Source organism: Pteronotus mesoamericanus, unplaced genomic scaffold, assembly GCF_021234165.1.
Source record: "Pteronotus mesoamericanus isolate MK-2021 breed Mesoamerican mustached bat unplaced genomic scaffold, CSHL_Meso_final scaffold_99, whole genome shotgun sequence".
Classification (NCBI taxonomy): domain Eukaryota; kingdom Metazoa; phylum Chordata; class Mammalia; order Chiroptera; family Mormoopidae; genus Pteronotus; species Pteronotus mesoamericanus.
Window position 1 is genome coordinate 13,587,535 of NW_026555330.1, and position 20,557 is coordinate 13,608,091.

The following is a 20,557-nucleotide window of genomic DNA, read 5'->3' on the forward strand; positions in this document are numbered from 1 at the left end:
TTATTTTTAACTTTAGGTGGCCTTAAATAAAGTCTGTGGTGACACTTGTGCCAGGTGATGTTACTCATCTTTCCGATGAAATGCCCTCTTTTGTTTAACAATTCAGAATAGGCAGGTATGAATACTTTTGTTTCATAGTGGTTATAATATTTCTAATGGCTTTAATTTTTAAAGCTAATAATGTAACTGCATAAAGAGCTTGCATTTTTAAAATAAGTTTAAGACATGTATTTTCCACTTCTCAGAATAGTTTGATAAAACTCTGTTTTGATTAAACTTAACTTGTAATGGCTGCCATTTCCCCTGCTTCCTGGCCTGACGGAGGTCCCTCTGCGGAGGCGCCCAGCCCAGTGGGCCGCAGCGGGTGGGCCGAGGTCTCCCTCCTGACGGCCTCTCTCCATCCTCTTGTTCTCGTCATGGTTCTCTGAAGGAAGTGTTTCATTGTGATACGCTGCTGTTGGAAAACTAACATAAACTCTTCCATCTGCCCCAGGAGAGAAATGCGTTCAGTGACAGTTGACAAATAATTGTCATTTCTAAAGAAAGCTAACTATTTTAATACCTCTTCCAGCTCATGTCCTGCCCTAGAGATTCTGGAAATATTTTCTCTCTTTGGCCAAATATCCTATCAGAAACATGTGAAGAGCCCAGGCATTATTTTCTGTGTATCTGTATACTGGGTATCACATAGTTCATGAAAAGAAAGAGTTCCACTCCAAAAACAGCCGTGAGCCTTTCTCCTACATTATAAATCGTATTCTACGTATGCATACATGTTGCGGATGTACAAAGGAAGCTGTCATCAGTCCAGAGTGGATAGTAGGTGGAACTTCGGGTGAGGGCTTATTAGAGTCAGCCCTTACAGTGGATTAGTAAGGACTCGTACGCTGTGATTGAAGTGGGATGAATTTTATTCTGAATTTAGCTAAGAAGTTTGAGTGCCCAGGCATATGTCACTAAAGCCATCCGGGGAGGGTATGACACATTCTATAATCCACATCTGCAAATATCAAGATGGCAAAGTATTACATATATAAAAGTACGGGGGGCTAAAGAACAAAAACGTGAGCAAAATACCCACCAGTGGCTTTCGGAACACCGTTTCCGTTTAACAGTTACTGCCGGGTTTCCCAGGGGCGCCGCCACAGGGATGTTTCTGTCGTGTGTAGCTAGTGCAGCCGAGCTGTGCACGTCTCTGCCCGAGTTCTCGAGGCTTAATAATACAGGCAGAGTTTCGGCTTTCTTCGTCAAAATACCTTTCTTCGCGTTCTTTGTGACTGGCACACGTTCGGGAGTCTGAGGTTTATTAATGGGAAACCTGACCAGGTGCCCGGCACAGAGAGGCAGAGTCCCGGTGCCTCTCAGTCCCCTGACGCTTGTTGTCGTCAGTGCGTTTCATTAGCTGCTTGTCTTCCCAGTTTTTGAGACATGAGAGTGTAATTCAGCTTGTTTCCTTCCCCAATTGCACACACGACCGCCCACTGGGGTGGTCGCGGGCCGTGGAAACACAAACACCCCACGCCTCTTTCCTGCGCGTCGCCAACGCTGGGACATGCTCACTCCACGGGGGTGGAGGGCGGAGGAAGTCGCCACACTCGCTTAATAAAGCGCGTGCGCCACAGCCAGAGGCATTGGCTGCTGTGCGCACGCGCCCCTGCACGCACGCACGCACGCACGCACGCACACCCACCTTCACACCTTCACCCCTTCACCGGAAGGGCGGGAGGTCTTTCTGGAATAGCCTCTGTGACGCAGCAGGTGAACGACAAGGGATGTGGAGGCAGCGTCCTGAGGTCACTGCCGCCGACCCCCCGCAAGGTGCCCGCTTCTCAGCCACAAATGCGTTCTTCTCTCTGAGCAAACGTACGTACAGCGCTTGGACCTGTAATTTTTTTTTATGTCCAGCCTTTATTATGTAGTGGCATCGAGCATGTTTATTCCATGAAGTAAACAGTAGAACTTTGTTTTTCTGAATGATCAGAAAGAGCGTAATAAAAGGTCTATTCTTAAAAAGCTGTAAGAAGTCAAAATTGTAAAGCCTCAGAACTACATTTAGTATATGCTAACCCTGCTGATTCTAACGGTAGTGCACGTTAGTGGATTCTTAGTATTAGTCACTGTTAATAGTGGGTGTAATGTTGCGGTGTATTCTGTGGCTTTTGGTAGGTTCCAGAGCGCTGAATGTGAGTTTTTCATGACACCTGGGTTTTCCCCGGCTTCTGACCGTCCAGGCGGTCGTTCCGTCTGGCAGGATAAGAACACAGTTATGGTTTGGGGACACACAACAGTCCTGTAAGGCGCGCGCCCGGCCGCCGCCCTCCCTGCTCCCTCTCCGCTTTGCTTTGCTCTTCGTGCTCCAGAAACGCCACCTGTTCGGTCGTAGGTCCCCACGTATCCCGTGTGTTCTGAGCCCTGAAGGGGCTGCCAGTCCTGCCCGTTATTCTCCCTTGAACCTTGTGCTGCACAGACCAGAGACCAGTGTGGGGGCGTCCCCAGCAGACGAGTCTAATGTCTTGAGTGACGGTGAACCCTGGGTCTGGGATCTCGTGGGCTGACTGGGAGCCAGGCCTCAGCCAGGCTCCAGTTTTGGCCTCATCCCTGCAGGTCCCCGTCTTCAGGAGTCAGTGTGTCGGCACCAGGGAGGAGCGTGTGTCCAGTGTCCCTGAAACGCGGGGTTACGTCCTTTCCCCACTGCACAGTCACCGCGGCAAATGGCCGAGTGCCCTTTGCATGAGGGCCGGGGAGGTCACTGCAGCACTTGCCCGCCAGGCTGTCACTGGGTCCCTCTTCGGAGGACCGGGCCACCTCTGCCGTTCTAGGGTCCAGATCTGAAAACTGTCCCATGTCTGGGAACGAAGCGAACCATTGTGGCTTTTAAAAGGGCTGAGTCCCCTCTACTTCCTGAATTCACTCGTCTCCCCCGGTCAGTGATCCCGGTCAAAACCCTATTCCTCCTGTGAGAAGGTCCTGTTGAAATCCTGCTGTCTCTCTCGGTCTCGCCTGTCATCTTTACGACCTCGGGCAGAATGAAGCTCTCGTCCCCTGGGTTCCCGCAGACTTGGAGCGGTCACACTGTGTTATGTTTATTTAGGTACACCTTCTGCACAGGTCTCGCCATCGGGGCAGGACCTGTCTCATTTCTCATTTCGTCATGTAAAGTGCCCGCGCGTAGGGCCGAGAACGTATTAACTGAGCTATGAACCGTCACTCGCTTGACTTTAAATCACTAGCTTTCCCTTTGCTACTTCATTAAAAGGCACAAAGTGCATTTGGCCCTTAAGTACAACCTGTTAGTGTTGCACTTACACACACTAATTTGTGTGTAAGCTTATATACTAACAGACAACAATATTTCAACGTGTATGGAATTTTATGTGTATCCAGTTTCTGGGTTTTTTTTTGATGTTGAAGATCAAGATTTTATTAATCAGATGTCAAAGTATGATTATTCACATGTTGATTCACATGTTGTTTCCTATAGATAATTTGCGGTAAAAGCCTTTCAGCGAATGAAATGACTCTTCACACTTTGAAAGCAGAGGGGTACAAAGCCGCTTTCATCGGCATTGGTGAGTAGCCTACTTTTAATTTTGTGTTGTATAATATTTAAAAAAATTTCCTGAAAGTGTCCAGAATAAGTGCCTGCAGGCATGTCCACGGTCAAAGCTGTGTCTGTTCAGAGAACAGCAGACAGAGGGGCGGCCAGGGAAACTGTTCTGTGACAGGGTGCCGCCTGCCCGCAGGTGCGGGCGGCTTCGGTGAGGCCGCGTTTTCCTCCCTGCTCGCTCCCAGGCCATCGTCAGCGGTGAGTGGCTCCAGGAGGTGCAAGGTCCTCAGGTCGTGTCCTGGTTGCTCAGCACTGGGGCTTTGGGATGTTGAGCTGCTCCCGCTTTCTCTTCATGATAAAACAAATGAGCTACGTTCATAATCGAGGACAGCGTTGGTTTGTCTTCTTGGTCCATTCATTTTTTTTCAAAATTTCCTACAGAGTGTCCACATCTGGCTGAATTTTAAAGATGTGTAACCATAGTTCTGAAAGCCACATGTTCAATGTGTAGCTCCTGAAGCATGTCATGGGTCTGTGCTTCCATATTTTGCCAAAATATCCCAGGGAGGTTGAGTTTTCGAGCACCGTCCTCTGTCCACATATTGTTTACTGAGGAACCGGGGAGAACAGTGGGTTTAATTTATTCTTTGTCTCGTGAACTTGTGTTCACTCTCTTGAATGATTGTGCCGTGGAGAGTTAGGGGCATGTGGACCGAGTGGGCTTGTCGTGGCGTCTTTTCATTTGTCTGCCTCCTCTTCAGTATCTCCCTCAGTTTACACGCTCTGACTGTCAGTATTAGGTGACAGACCTGCTCAGAGAGGAGAGCGGTTCCGTCTCGTCCGTGCCCACGCGCCGGGCAGCGTTTCGGGGCCGGGGGCCCGCCTGTTCTCCCGCCGTTTCCGAGCGAGCCCGTCCGGGCTCCTTAGCCTGCGTGTGTCCTCCCCGCGATGTCCCGCCATGTCTTCCTAGACAGTGGCGTCCATGTCCAAGCCCGTTTCTGTCACTCCCTCTGTTTAGAGGGAAAGTTACCGAGAGGAAGACATTTTTGGTGTTTCCTCGTTTCTAGGTGTCTGCATTGAGCTTCCTTTCTTCCTGAATTGAGTGCCACTGTTGTCCCTGTTTCTCTCTCATCTTCGTGTAAGGACAGATGTCACCGTCCAGATCAGCGACAGAGGAGAAAAGGTCTCCTGTTTCCTCCGGGTTCCACTGTTAGAGGCCCTGTAGTGACTCTGCCTTTGCTTTTCAACTCGACAGTTGTGTTGAGGGTTTAGCACAAATAAGGCAGCTGTCTATCGAGTATGTCCCACTGGTGACAACATCTGCAGTGTTGGGTCAGTGTGTTGCTGTTGCTCTCGACAAGCACCTGTTCCGAAATGCTCAGTTAATAATAAATGGAAGATCTAGTCAGGAATAAGAATGTTGATCTTTTCAAATTTGAAACTCACCATGGCGGTTTCCTACAGCAGTCGTATGCAAGAGATGTGTTCCTTTAATGCAGTTGTGTATGAAACGCAGCTCTGTATTTCTGTGGACGTTGCCGACAAAGGATCTCTGTGCTGAAGACATGGGGGCCAAATAAATAACCAGTACATTGAAATATCTCCAACTCAATTGCATAAGAAACAAAGTATAACAAAAATTTGGAATAATGAAATGGCTTGTCACTGAGTGGTTTCAGCTGTAGCACTATCTTTTATGTGTAAGAATCAATAGTGGTTCATTTTTTTCCTTTTATTTCATTCCATTAAGTCCCCATACATATGTTATTTGATCATTCTGTGCCCGTTCACGATACTCCATTTGACTCGGTAACGCGGTGTGAACACAGCGTCAAAAATGCGGAGACCTTTCCTGTTTGTGTTGTGGTTCATTTTCATGCTGGGAAGTGAATCCTTTGACATTTTGGTGTAGTGATGTGTAGAGCACCGTTCTGTTCTCTTTCAGTATTTTTATATGAATATACACAAGAAAGTTTCATCTTGTCAAAAAAAACAAAAAAACAAAAAAAAAAAGCTCCTCTCTGTGGAAGACAAGCAGCCTGACCCTGCAGGAATTGTTTACTTGACACTCTGATTGCCGAGGTGGGATGTTACGACCTTTCCATGGCCAGGTCGCTGCCTGTCACTTGGACAGCCTCCCGTCCTACCTGCTTTCGTTTGTTTACCGTGCTCCCAGGGCATCGCTGAAGTTCACTCGCTATTGCATCGGCCTCTCCCACTCGGCGGGGGGAAGGCAATTTTGGAATGGGAATTGTATATTATTTAGGACACAGGCCTGGCCGTGTGAAGAAAGGAAAATAGTAGTGGCTTAAACAAAACGCACGTTTAGTTCCGTTACTCCCCATGGGAGCCATCCTCTGTGCCTGCCTCTCGTCTGTGGCCCGTAGGGGGCTCCTTGGTCCACACGGCGTCTAACAGACAGGGGAACCAGGGCATGGGCCGCCTCTCCCTTTACGTTCATGACCCAGGAGTCACTATTACAGACGCAGTGATGCGAAGCTGACACTTTAGCTGGGGACAGCTGCCTACACTGAAGCATCTGACTTAAAATCTGGAATGCGGGACCTTACACTCTGCAAAATAGTCTTTATTAATTCTTAGTCTCTCTTTTCTCATTGTTGCCACCAACTGCTGTTTTTTTGGTTACCATCAGAAAAGGATAGTTTTGAACTATAATTCCCAAATATTGTAACAGCTGAAGAAGAGATCATTACAATTAAGAAAATCCATTGAGAGAGTGTGCTATTAAATTTGCTACAGTGTGGCCTTTATTTAAATCTCTTGTGCCTTCTTAGAGCCAGAATTCTTCTCTGTCAAAGTTATTAATTAGCTTCTTAATCAGGAGTTTCTAAATTGTACACAGTCAGATATACTTTCTATTTCTCTGGAAGAAAATGGAATAAGGATGTTAGACCACCCTTTTTACTTCTGTCCACAGATAAAAACTGAAGTTGTTTAGGGATTATTTGCACAATTCTGAGTAGATTATTTTAAAATAATAACTCTGACTTAATTTTAAGCCAAAAAAAAAAGAAAGAAAAAGAAAAAAATGATATGGCTATTTTACCAATCCACTTTAAAAAAAATTGTAATATTGTCTAATCTAGTGTCACTTGTAAGTACTTGGGCATAATTGGGAGGTGGCTTCCAAGAAATCAGAACTGAGGGAAATGGAATTCCAGCTGAGAGTTCATTAAATCACCACTTAATGAGCTCAGCAAAGCCCCCAGAAGGAGATAAAATAGATGTAGGGCAATTATTCTTTGATCGTATTAGCATATCTATAGAAAGTGCATCTTAATTTGCAGAGTCAGGTAATAGGGACTGGTCACCTTTACGAGCACAGAAAGGCAGGGGAAGAGCATCTGTGGGAACATTGGCTGTCCCATATCATGGAGACAAACAGGTAGATCCCTGTCAAGACCTCCCGTTCGCCTTGTTGTGCTTCCAGGCTCTCCCGGCTGACGTGGGTTCCGAAGCCGTCGGCTCTTGTTGGGATGCAGCGCCAACCCGGGCTGTGCGTAGTTTTGGGCCCTCTGCTGGTTGTCTTTGTCGCCCAGGATCACTCCGCTCCTCCTAATAATATAATATGTTTCACTGAATTTATTGGGGTAACATTGGTTCACAGAAGCCATCTAGGTCTCAAGCGTACAACTCAACAAAACATCATCCGCGGACGGCATTGTACACTCATCGCCCCAAGCAGGTAAAAGGCCTGTCCTCGGAAAAGTATAGGATATTTAAGAAAGAAATTGAGGAAGTTACAAATCAATGGAGGCATATACCGTGTTCATGGACTGGAAGAATTAACATTATTAAAATGCCCATACTCCCCAAAGCAATCTATAGAGTCATCGCAATTCCTGTTAAAAATATCAATGGCATATTTCACAGCTCTAGAACAAATATTCCAACAGTTTATACGGGACCGAAAAAGACCCTGGAGATCCTCAGCAATCTTGGGAGAGAGGAACAAAGTCGGAAGGGTCACAATACCTGATATCAAGCTACACTCCAAGGCCACTGTAATGAAAATGGCCTGGCACTGGCATAAGAACACGCACATAGGTCAGTGAAACAGAGCAGGGAGCCCAGGAATAAACCCACTGCAGCCAATGAATATTTGACAAAGGAGGCATTCCACTTACTACTGCAGCAAAACATAAGGTACCTAGGAATAAGTTTAACCAAGGAAGTGATGCGGTACTTTAATATAAAGAGCTAAAAAGAGATGTGCACCGATCAAATATGCTTTCGTGGAGCGCCCCCTTTATTTATAACGGGGCGCCTCGGGGTCTCTGGGGTCCCAGGGCGTAGGTGTCAGTTCCACCCTTTTCGGTGCTGAGAGACTGTGCCCAGGGTGCGTGAGCAGCTTGCCTGGGGCACCTAAGGTTCTCCAGGCCAGAACTGAAACCCCAGCCTCGAGGTTCTCCCTGCTTCGCAGCACTGCACGCAGGGGTCCTGGGAGTGAGGCGGGGCCCATGGGCGTCAGGGGGAGCCAGGGGAGGCAGTCATTGCTGTCGTTTTGATGGAGAAATCGGAATTCATTTTGTGGCAAGCTGAAGAAGTAAATGAGAAACAAAAATTTTAAATGATACTTAGGGGCTCAAACTAGGGAAGAACTGAAGAGAGCAGAAAAGAGCAGCTTGGCAAACATGTTTGTTTTTGGAAGCTGTGCGAATACTTGTGCTCACTAATAGAGAAATGGTTTGGTGGGGATGGGAAGGATTCCGAGGTGGGACATGTCAGCCTAGTGAGTTCACTTTCCTTTGGGGACGGGGGTCAGAGGAGACGGGGTGGGGCGGAGAGAGAGGGAACGAGAACCTTCATTCGCCTCCTGACTCTCACACACACAGGAAAATATAAATGAGAAGAGGAAACTGCAGAATAAAGTAGTGAAATAAACTGTTACTTAACTAATTTTATATTTATAGCTGGCTTTAATACTAGTTTCCTTTTATGGGAAAACAAATAAGAGAAAATGCAGCATTTTATTGTAACAAAGGGAACAAGAAGGATGACACCGTTATTGAATGTTGTCTTACTGGTTTTTTGTAATTAAAACAAAAGTAATGCCTCTTGAATTTCTTACAATGAAGGCAGTGATTATTTATTAAGTGGATATTCTGGGAGATCTACAAAATTTTATTCCTTTAAGCATATAAAAATAAAACCAACACAAAGCTGATTTGAGTCAGTTCGACCAGCTACAAGTTATACTCAGGTTGTAATTAATTGCTTTGAAAAGGAGTTAATTCTATCAGGTCACCGAATAACCCTGTTAGTAAATTTTTATGACAAGCACATTATTTGCAGAAATACAGGAAGACTAGCATTTCAGCAATTTGTAGTCCTTAGCAACAACCTGCATTCTGCTTAAGTATAGTGATAGAATCAGCCACCATGCTATTAGAGAATATTATAATTAGGGAAAATGTAGGGCATTTCATAAGCTGAAAATGGAAGAAAAATTCATCTTTCAGCATATCATGTTATATTACCAGAGCTTTGTAGTCTGGGCATATGTGAAAATTGGACGACTGTGTGAATATATAATACTATGTACAGTGAAATGGGAATGGAAGAAATGAAGGCAAACTAGGCAAAAGAGACACACAAATAAAATAAATGTATGTGGAATTCAGCAAAAGGCAGCCCAATTCAGCATTCATTCAGAAACTTGAGTTCTTATCCTATATGCATGTATTTCACTTTGCAATAGTCTAGGTCAACGGTGTAGCATGACTTAACTGAAAAAATGGCAGCCTGAAACGTCTTGTTTGCTCAGTTGAGGAATGAGGTAATTCATTTTGAGCTAAGCCTATAGGCCAATCGTTTAGTCAAAGGAAATAAGTTCTGATTTCTGTTGAAGACTTAATTAGCCGTGTTAAAGAACAATAGTTTGAGATACATGGTATGGAAAATATTTCTCAGGAAGGACTGACCTTTCTAAACTATAATAATTTCGAGAAACACCAAAGCATTCGCATCCCCAGCCGTGGGAAGCCGATGCACCCCCGCGCTGCCGGGCACAGTGTGTTCTGCGATGTTACGAAATGATCACGGGAACCTTTCTCCAAACCTCCAGAGGGCCAATTTACAAGCAGCCTGTTTCGGCAGAGCTAATTATATCAAAATTATATATTCATTCTACAAGCATTCACCATGATCTGGACTAGGAGTAAAAACCTTCTAGGTTTCTCTGCCTCCTGGTGACCTTTAAACTCTCCAGCCTAACCGTCACCTGGGAGCTCGGGGTTGGCCAGACCTGGGCCCAGCCCCGCTGTGCCCCCGCGTGGCCATGGGCCTCGCTTCTGTGCGGCCCTCGGTGTGAGGGTCCCTCATCTCTTCAGCGGCGGAGATGATTAAGTTAACTTAACGCAGTGCTTTGTGCTGCAGACACGGTGGTGGTTTGTGTAATTTCATTAAAATCAGGGATTTTCCTTAGAAGAAATATTTGTGACCATTAGAAAGGTTTAAGAAGCTTCTTAGATAGGAAAACAAAACAAACAAAAAAACCCTCAAGATTTGAGAAATAAATTATACTTGGTCAAAATTAAAACTGCCCCTCAAATGCAATGGCAAGATTGGGAGAAAATATTCACAATATACAGGATGAGGCAAAAGTAGGTTTACAGTTTATATGAAAAAATAATACAAAAATTAATAAATAATAACAATAAACCCTTTTCATGTATTGTACTTTAGACCATAAACCCACTTTGGCCCCACCCTGTGTGTGTGTGTGTGTGTGTGTGTGTGTGTGTATCTGACAAAGGTATTTGCATATTTTCAGAATATGCAAGGAATTCTTCACAGTGTATAAGATAAACAGCCCCATTTAAAAAGCTCGAATGGGTAAGTGGATGTATGGGGACGGCCAAGGAGTGCCTGACAGGACGGTCAGCATCCGCAGCCACCAGGGAAATGCAGAGCAAAACTGCGGGCGGAAGCCCGCCCAGCCTGTTAGAACAGCTGACGTCCTAGCACCGATGATTGGCAGGGCTGGGAGGCACGTGGGGCTTCTTTCTGTTGCTGGTCAGAGGGTCTACTGTGTTTTTTGGAAAACAGCTTAGCAACTTTTTAGGTAGTCAAACATCCACCTACCCCAACGCATTGATGCCACTCCTAGGTATTTAACCAAGAGAAACAAAAGCATGTCCACAAAAACTTCCTACATGAAAATGCATATTAGCCAAAAACTGGAAACAAACACAAGGCATAAATGTCCAGCAACAGATGCATGGATTACACACATTCTGGCATATTCACTCAGTGAAATACTGCTGCTCAGCAACCGAGGGAATGAACTACCGATTCGCAACAACGCGGGTGAATCTTCTCAGGCATCGTGTTGACCAAAAGAAGTCGGAGGTTCAGCTCATTAGGTACCCGGTAAAGGGAAAGACATTTTCCTTGACTTCATGGAGTAAATCCCACTGGGTGCAAAGTGACAGTGACAACACTGTGGCAATGAGAGATGTGCGGAGTTTCGTGGAGGCCCGTGGGGGTGCCCAGCATTGTCCGTGACCCTGATGAATTGAAGTGTCAGGGTCTTTACTGGGGTGGGGAAAGGAGGCGAGGGAAACTAACTAGAGGGAGCTGGAGTTGAAAGGGTAGGGGTCAGCAGGCAAAGAGGAGTCGGAGGGAAGGGGTTGTTGCTGCGGGGGACTCTGGAGAGCAGGTTTTCGGGGAGCTGGCATGACGAAGCCTGCGTTGGGTGTTCAGGGGGTGTTCGATCTCTGACTGTGGCCTTGGGCTGGAGAGCTAGGCAAACGCAGCCCACGGGGGCCTGCTGAGCCTGCTAGGGAGCCTGGGTTTACTGGATGGAGTGAGGGAACGGATTACGAGGTTTTATGCACTGTCGTCTCTCAGGCAAGAGTGTGAATTTCAGAGTAACGGCTCTGGGCACGTGGGGATGGGCTGAGCAGCTGTTAGACAACCCAGGGAAGAGATGGTTAGAGCTTGAACTTGGGCAAAGGCTGAATCAAATAATTGATATTTCAGTTTAGATACTTAGGCCTTTTTCCTTATGGTTTACAGTCACAGACCTTAATGAAAACATCAAGAAATAAGTGAGCACTTAATAAATAGCTATTAGTATTATACAGTCATTTACTTCTAAATTCCTATCATTTAGGGTTTTTAATGTTGTATTACTCTCTATGTACATAGGGTAAAACCCAACATTATTAAAATAGTCAAAATGATTATTTTCAACCAAGTAAACCTATATTATCACAGCATAGGCATTGTCGAAATGATATAGTTTGATCAGCATTTGCAAGTTACATAAGATTATTTCTGTCATTGTTTTCAAAGCATTTTCTCATATTTATCTCCTTGACTATTAGAGCTCATTAGGGAATGTATATTTAGAAATGTAGAGAAGATTAATTTATAAAACTAAAATAAACATAACTAATTGAAATGCTTAATAGAGCATAAACAAGAATTGAATTCTGGAAAAACCAAACAAAATGTTTTCTTGGTCTTGTTTTTGTGTTTTATTTGCAAACTACAGGAACTATCTGTAGATTAAAACTGATACAATCTTGGGAATAGAAACAAGAGATGGAATAATTTCATTAGGTGTGATCCTATAGGTATATTTCAGTAATTAGCTGGCCTTAAAAATTTTTAAGTTTTCATGTGAAAGTCAAAAAGCATAACTGTGTATGCTTTAACAGTCATTCAGTAATAATTTTCCTTTAAGCTAAGCTTTATAGGTAAATGATTTGGAGAATGGTGCTATTCACGGATTTTCGGAGAGGAATTTAGGAGACAGCTTTCAATATTCCGCATTTGTGACACAATAAGTATATTTCTAATCTGAATATATTACTGAGGTTCTCCAGCCAGTTTTCTAATACCACGTCTAAGAGAGAAACAGTGTGGACTGATTTTTGGACCCCAGCCACCCCGCTGCGAGGCCGCACCTTTGACCGGGTGTGTCTGTGCCCACAGCAGTGGGGTGGCCGCCCGCTTGCATGCAGTGTGCTGCCGAAGGCAAAGCCGGCCCCTTCCTCGGCAGTGGCAACAGGGCCCGGCGTCATTATTGATTGCCAGGGGGCCCGACACTGTCAAAGAAATAATTAGGTTTTATTTTACACTTGTCTACATAAAACATTGACAACTTCAGAAGTCACAAGAGTAAGGCAACTAATGAGCAAGACTGCCTATGTTAGAATTTAGAAATGTAACTTAAAATGACACATTTTAATACTCTAGATTTTCTCACAAGTAGGTGCCTATAGAAGGTGGCAGCTCATTTTGTCCGCCCTAGGTCTTGCTTACCAGTGTGCTAATTGAGCGAAGGTGGTAGAGAATTCAATTATGCAACAGGCTTAAGAAATTACAGTTGAATCTGAAATCGGGCTGAGGTTCATGCTTGGAAAGTAGATCAAAGAAAGAAAAGTTACACCTACAAATACATTTTCTAGTTCTATTCAGTCTTTTGAAAAGAAACTAGATAAGTTCCCAAGTATTAACACAAAGTGAGATATGGAAATTCTTGTTTTATAATTAGTTCAGTGAGACTTCATTTGAAAATGTCAGGCCGAATACAAGCGTATCTATCGGTCCTCTCCTGAATTGCCACCTGATTAAAACCAACAGGATTTTTCAAAGGCTAAAAGCCCCAGTGAGAAAAGAGACTGAGAGAGGAACCTGCAGGAGAACTTTGGGAAGGCGCGTGAGACAGGACGGAGCGGAGCTGGCGCACTGAGCCCTGACCTGGACGTGAGAGGCGCCGCGATGCACACTGCAGAGTCGCCGGAGGCTCGAGGCTCCCAGCACCGGGCAGTGGCAGGACGGGGTCTGCCAAAGGCCTGCACCGTGGAGACCCCGGACCCGGTTTGTTCAGTGGGGCAGGGACACCCGCGCCTGGACTGGCGGACACATGGCGGAGGGCTCTCTCGTGGACAGAAGGGCAGGAGATGAAGATCTGTGAGCTCTGAATGGGAGCCTCCTTCTCCCTTCTCTCTCTGGGCTCCCAGGCAGCTGCTTTGTGGGTAGAATATGACTGCGCACATGGCCCTAGGTCACGTGAGATGTGTCGTTAGGATTCCCAAGGAGATCAAGAGCCAGTGGAAAATGGGACCTTTAGATTTACAAATGGAATACATTCAAGTCAGAGACCAAGATGCTGCTGTTTTGAAAAGTCGTTGCGACCTCCTAACACCTCATTCTTACAGAAGAAATTTTTATGCTAAAAATTTAAAAAGTATATCCCTACCTCTGTGTTTTAGAAAGTTGACTTGTTAAATGTATTCATAGAAACATAGCACACACTACAAATTTATTATTCGTATGGATCTAATTTTACATGGATGTTAGAACTGCATTTATTTGCCATTTTAGGTATTAGAGATCCAGTTCGATGTAGCTCAGGACGGAGTGATGTGGAGTTCAAAGAATATCACACCATTTAGGGGTTTTGTGGTAAAAGGCATTGCACCGCAGGAGGTTTCACATTTCCAAAACCCGAGCAGCGAGTTCTGTGGGGTCAGGGACTAGGCAGTGAATGAAAGTCAGATTTCAGAATGAAGTGCCGCTTCTGCGTAACGCCGGACGCTGATGGAGGCCGATAGCGTGTGATTAATGAGCGGCAGCCTTGCTGCAGCAGGTGAGCACGTCGGCAAGAAGTGATTTATTATTTCTCAGGTAGTGGAAGCTCGCGGTATCTTGCAGATTTAAGTGTGTGTGCCTGAATAAAATAAATGAGATCAACATGTGAAAAATGAAAACACATTACTTGTAAAGGATGTGTCAGGAGCGGGGTATTTTTGTTCAAGTACACTTTGTCATGGGGACTTGAATGCCATGCTGAATACAAATCACTTAACGGGTTCATAAAATCGCCTCGGTTGGGATTCCGGCATCTGTCATCCACGACGTAAATGAGGGTTAAACTTAATGTGGTGTAACATCCCCTAAATGTTCAAATTTTGCATCACATACAACTATTAAAATCGCACATATGTTTTATGTATAAAGATGAATAAATAGTAGGCACTTCAAACAACAGTCCCCTGGCAGAGCCGGGGCTTGAGGCTGCGGGGCCCTAACAGAACACGCGTCAGGCTCCCGGAGCTGCTAAGGTTGCCGCTGCACCTGTTAGGGCTCGGCAGTTGAGTGATCTGTTGCTTCCTGATTGAGCGATGTTCAGTTAGGTGACACGTTGCATGGCAAATGACAGAATGCAGTGATGGACGTGGCACTGCATTAGGTACTGCTGCGGAGCTCTCACGTGTGTGCACGTGCGTTTGCCTGCGTGACCATGTGCGCACACCTTGAGTCATTCGCTGTGCCCAGGTAAAGGTCGTGCTTTTTCTGGAGGTGTCATTACCTTCTATTTTTGCCTTACTAAATGACTGCTTTCAGAACATAAGGCCTCAGCTTCTTCCAGGTTACTAGTAACATGGCGGTGAGCCGCAGAGGGCAAAGCCCAGGGGAGACGACGAGGAAGCAAACATGGCGCCACCGGAGCTGCGCCCGAGTCCCGCTGCCGTGGCTGCTGAGCCGCAGCCACCGGCTGAGCGCGCCCTGAAAAGGCATGCTTGCCACCAGGGGCTGTAACTCCCAGGAACCGACTCTTCAGGTCACCTGGATTTTTAAAAAAAAGATAATCGCCATCATAAGCCAGCTAAATTCTATGAATGAAAATATGTTTTTAATAAGTGTTATGGAGCTTCATAGTTGCCTATGTAACTTTTAACGGGTTAGATGCCGAGATGGGGCGCCGCTTTCCCTGTGGTAGCCTCGGGGATGAGCGCACTCTAACTCCGTTTTGAACACCGTGTGGAGCCATCGGACGCGCGACAGGATTAGTGCAGGAGGTGTCCCTTGCGGCCGTTCTGCTCATTTGCCGTGCGGCCTGGAAAACCCGCGTCAGGCCAGGCCCGGGCGGTTCTCGCGAACATCCTGTTTCCAGAATCAGCCCTGCTTGTGGGAGCCGGATGTGAAATGCTTCACAAATCACATCGTGACACATTTTGAAAAGCGATGTACATGACAAAGGGGCTGTGAGGGTGCATCCCAGGGGGCTCTCCGACGTGGGGGCCAGGCGTGGGGCCCTGCTGCCCGGCGGCTGGGTGGGAGCCGCACGGCCGGGCGTGTGTTTTGCGGGGGCGGGGGTGCTGTGGCCGCTGCGCAGGGAACGGCAGCCGCGGGAATGCCGTGTCCGGTGAGGGCGACAGTGACCCAGAGGGTCACGTCCCTCCGACTCCCCTCGGGAGTGCAGACTCCCTGCCTCGCGCTCTCAGCCACTCCCCTGTCTCTCGGTCTCTCTCTTCCCCGGGAGTGGCCAGGGCCTACAAATGAGGAGTTTTCTTCATTATTTGGAAATATTTATTAAGTCTTAACTACCAGTGAAATTAAATGCAGCGTTACCTGCCTGGCAGGGAGACAGTTCCAGTATGATTTTCTCATATTTTCAAAATCTGGGCTCCACGGAAATGCCTACAAGTGTTAATGCTACTTTTTTATTGCCAAATAAAAATACTTGGTTAATTGCGTTGTGATGGGACTTAAAGTCATGGCCACTTGCAGCCACAGAAACAAAGTAGGAAAAGAAACATATTTAAATAACTTATACTTGTGCAGACAAAAGCAATAAGTAGAAAAAGAAATGTGAGGGAGATTTAATAACTTTTACAGAAAGAATTTCTATAATCTTTCTGTTTTCTAAAACTTGCTAGGCTTCACTGTCAGGAATATTTTCCTCCTCCTTTTTGCTATCTCATAAATCAGTTTTTAAGTGGAAACAGGCCTGCTCATCTTGAGAGCTCCTTATGTAACTGAAAATCTCCATCAAATTGACTTCTCCAGGCTGAATAATTACAGTTTCCATTCATTAAAGACTAAAAATTGCTTCCTCAATTAAACTGAAATATGTAGGCAAACATACGAAAACATAAACCTCCTAGATTTAGGAGTTTCCTTAGAACTCCTTGCTAAGATGTCAAATATTAATATAGCCTAACATCCTGAACATCAAAGAACATATAGGGATATGTTCTTGTTCCTAATTATGTAGATATAACATATGTAAAACAAAATTGAGATCCAGGGCATACTTAGTAGGAATCTACTAAGAATTCAGAATAAACACAGGGTGCCAGTCTCTGGTTCTGTCTGTGCTGAAAATGAATCCGCCGCCCCTGGCCAAGGCACGGTTCCCTTCCCAGATCCCAGGGGCTGGGCCGCGGATCTGGGGGGCAGAGCAGTGGCACAGGGGGGGTGTTAGTTACGCATCGACCTCTAACCCTTGTACATATGGATGGTGGGAGCTGAAGGTGATCCTCAGTCTTCCTCCCCCGCACAACCGAGTACGGTTTCAGACCCGCAGAGACCTCGTAGGCAGATGCTGTGTCCTTAGTTGGGTCCCTCATAATAAGAAAGGTTGAACACCAACCAGACCTACCTTGCAATTAGGTTTTGCACTTAGCGCCGTGGGAGTATTTTTTAGGCTAACTATGGGGACAGGAAGTGGCACTCGGTGATTTATACAGCCAGAAGCCAAGTCAGCATTCAAAGAGAGTCACAGTGGATGAAAATTCAACAGTTTACACTTTCAGTAGAGTTTCTATCCTAAGAGAGAGCCCAGAGTGACTAAAAATTTTTAAAAAGCCATAATTTATATTATTTTATAATAGAAATATGAAAGAAAGGAATGAACACATGCAAAATGGTACCTATTGCTTTTTGGAGAGGCAAATTAGAGAGTGATTTTGGACAGTAGATATGAAGTAACGCTATTAAATAGCTACTTAGTGTTCCTCTATTTCTCACCACAAATACACATATGCAAGGGTGTCACTTCACAAGAATTTGAACTAAATTATGGTGGAATTTAAAGAGGGAAGTAAGAGTGTACTGTAGATTTGTGTGTGTGTGTGTGTGTGTGTGTGTATACATGGCTAGGATGACCAATTTTCTAAGGATCTCTGTGTCTGAAAGCCTGTCAATTACCGACTGCTCCATAACAAACCTCCCCAAAACTCAGGGGCTGGGATCAGCCCCTTTGTACCTGCTCGTGATTCCGCCACCGTGGTGCCAGCTGTCCCTCCGAGTGCCGAGTCAGCTGAGGGGCTGCCTCAGGGCCAGAGGGTTCCGGAGGGCCTTGCTCACACTCCCCCGTCCTCAGATGGGGATTGGGCCACCTCTATAGGTGTGTCTCTGGGCTCCTGGGACAGTTCCATGTTCCAGGGGGTGATAGATCCCCTTTCATCTTGGGGACAGAGCCAGCAAGACCATGTACAAAGGGACACGCTTACAAGGAGGAAGGATTCCTGTGGCCCCCGGGCAGACAGCCTGCTCTGCAAAGGGAGTGCCTCACCACAAGGGAAGAGCAGATTTCTTTTCAGATGGTTTCTTCTTTAGAACAAATTTCCTACATGAAGATTATTCTTTACAGGATCCCATCTCTCAGAAGTGAGTGCAGGACTCATAGGCTCATCCCTAGTTTCAAACAACCTTGTACTCCAAGGGATCGGAGGTCCTGGAGCTATGGTACCTGGGTTTGAGGCCAGTGTTGTTACTGCATGAGTTACTCAATGGCTCTGTTTCCACTGAAACTCTGAAAATTAATGCAGTGCCTCATGGGATCACAGAGAGTATTAAAAGGTTTGGTATAGACCACCTGCTTGGAATGAATGGCGCCTGGCATAAAGGAAATGCCTCATGTGTGATAATGATTAGTGGCCTTTATTCCCAGTTTTCTGTAGTGCATGAAATTCTGTGTCTTTACAATATCAATCCATGTGTGGGAAAACAGATCATTTATTACATGGTATTGATATAACTGGGGACTGTCCTGTGTAATACACTTGGATCCTTGTTTCACATCCCGTTCTAAGCTAGAATAGCATGTTTCACCGGAAAGGAAATAAAAATGGCCCTTAACCAGTTGGGAAATGGTAAACTTCCCTCATCACAGAAGAAATGCATGTTTCCACTCCCCCAAGGTACTGTTCGCCCCAACCGACTGGCTCAGTCTCCAGTGGGCTGTGAGGGGCACACCCTCCGGCGCAGGGTGTGTGTGAGGCCGTGGATCCCACTGGTGGGAAGTCATCTTGCATCTGTGGAGCGTCGCTGGCTTACTAACTGCTGGCTCTTTGGAAGTAGCCAAGTAATGGGCACCACCAGAGTGTGCATCAAGAGAAACCAGCTAGTAACTCAGAACTAAATTATATTCTTACACTGGAATATGAGGAAGCCGTAAAAATATTGATGATCTTTGCCTTTTGACGGAGAACCAGCCCTGAGGTGGACTGGCGAAGTGAGAGAAGTCGATGTGAACAGTTTGTCATCTGTGCAAAAATTGAGTGCAATGGGAATGTTCGCTTGCAGATGTATAGAGTATTCACAATACAAATCTACCCAAGAAACGTAAAACGAGAAACAACAGAGAAGGAAGACTTTCCACAATAAAGCTTTTTTACGTCTGATCTTTAACCGATGTGAAGGTCTTGCCTTTTCCAAAATGTAAGTTCACAACGTCGTCCTTGAGAGGCAGGGGCACGTGTCCCTCTGTCCCTCTGCAGGGCATGGGCGCTGACCTGCGTACACAGGTGTCTGCGACAGGCAGAGCCTGGGAACTGCAGGAGGCAGGCGCAGAGAGCGGTGAGGAGAGCGTGGGGCGTGCCTTTCGGTGGTTCTGTAAAGGCACAACTTCTTTATTATGTCTCAGGGATGGAGGAACTCAAGGTTTTCCAGCTCACGCTCCCCCGTTTTGTAGAGGTGGGGGCTCAGCCAACGTGCAGGCGGTGTTTGTGGCGCTGATCTCGGTGGACGTTGACCCTGTAGAGCCACTGCGTCCTGCACCAGGACAGGGTGACGGGGCGTGAAACGCTCTCAGGCGTTGTGGGAACTGGCAAGTGGCGGGAAGAGAAGTCACGCTCTCCCGTCCTTGGTGGCCCGCACTCGTCTCTGCGCACCCTTTTTGTTTCTGACTCTGTCTCCTGCTTTTCCCAACGTGGTTCTGTGTGCTGATTGGACACGTCTCCAGGAGGAGCCTTTACCCTTCTGTGTCACCAGTTGTTACTGTGGCTCCCACCAGGGCTGCGTGCTGTGCCTGGGCACCAGGCAGAGGCGAGGACCTGGGTTGGGGGGGGGGCCCTTGTCCCCGTCCAGGCAGATGCGTCCACACGGGGGATCGGTCTGTCCCAGTGCAAGGCTACCCTGTGTGCGTCTCTGTCCCTTGCGTGTGGTGGCCAGGCAGTCACGCCTGTGTGTGAATGAGCTGGAAGCTCAGCCTCACTTTCACACCGGGGAGGAGGCCAGGCACAGTGTGGCCAGTATGAGGGACATTTCGGGCGGGAGCCCCCGGCCGGCCGCGGTCTCCCGTGGGGGCTGACCCGCTGAGCGGGAGCAGGCAGGAATCAGCAAGACGTGGAAGCAGACTTGCTGCGCTCGGGGCTGGAGCGGCCGAGTCAAGCACCAGTCTCCCTCCTCTGCCGTCCCTGCTTTGGCCTCTGTGGCTTCTCTATATTCACGACTGCATTGTTCCTCAGGGAAAGTTTCCCTGATGCGTGGTGGGTCGGGAGCAGAGGGCGGCGGCAGCTGCCGCAGATGCGGGCTCTGCCCTGACCCCCACGTCCAGGGGGGCTGCCACGGGGCAGGCGCAATCAGAGACCCAGATGATCTTCGGAGAGAAAACAAATATGCGAGTGAAAATGCCTGTGCCAGCCGCTGAGCGCAGTGCTAAAAAATATTAAATGCGGCCACAGAACTTGGACAATGACCTTTTTCTTGACGCCGAATCTCTTCTTAACAACAAAGGAAGGAGCATGTAGTCTTTAAATTGTGTGCATCACTCTCTAGCCTGACTTCATTCATATTCTTAAATACTTTGATGAGTTGTCGGTTTCATGTGCAGAATAGACAGGTGTGTTGTCTGACGACGGATTGACCTCGGTTGCTTCTGTTTTGACAGTTAAGTCCTTCTTTGTGGATCTGTAGAAATGCGGTCTCAGCCCCTAAGTCTCCACTAGGCTGAGCAGGGTA

At 46.6% G+C, this 20,557-nt stretch overlaps 1 protein-coding gene across 1 annotated transcript in view; it reads left to right on the plus strand.

Annotated features, from left to right (window-relative positions):
• DPYD (dihydropyrimidine dehydrogenase) overlaps positions 1-20,557 on the plus strand; it is a 527,599-nt gene that overhangs the window by 162,542 nt on the left and 344,500 nt on the right. Inside the window, exon 8 of the mRNA XM_054564805.1 lies at positions 3,482-3,569. Coding sequence (XP_054420780.1) covers positions 3,482-3,569 — 88 coding nt within the window. The remainder of the gene's footprint in view (positions 1-3,481; positions 3,570-20,557) is intronic.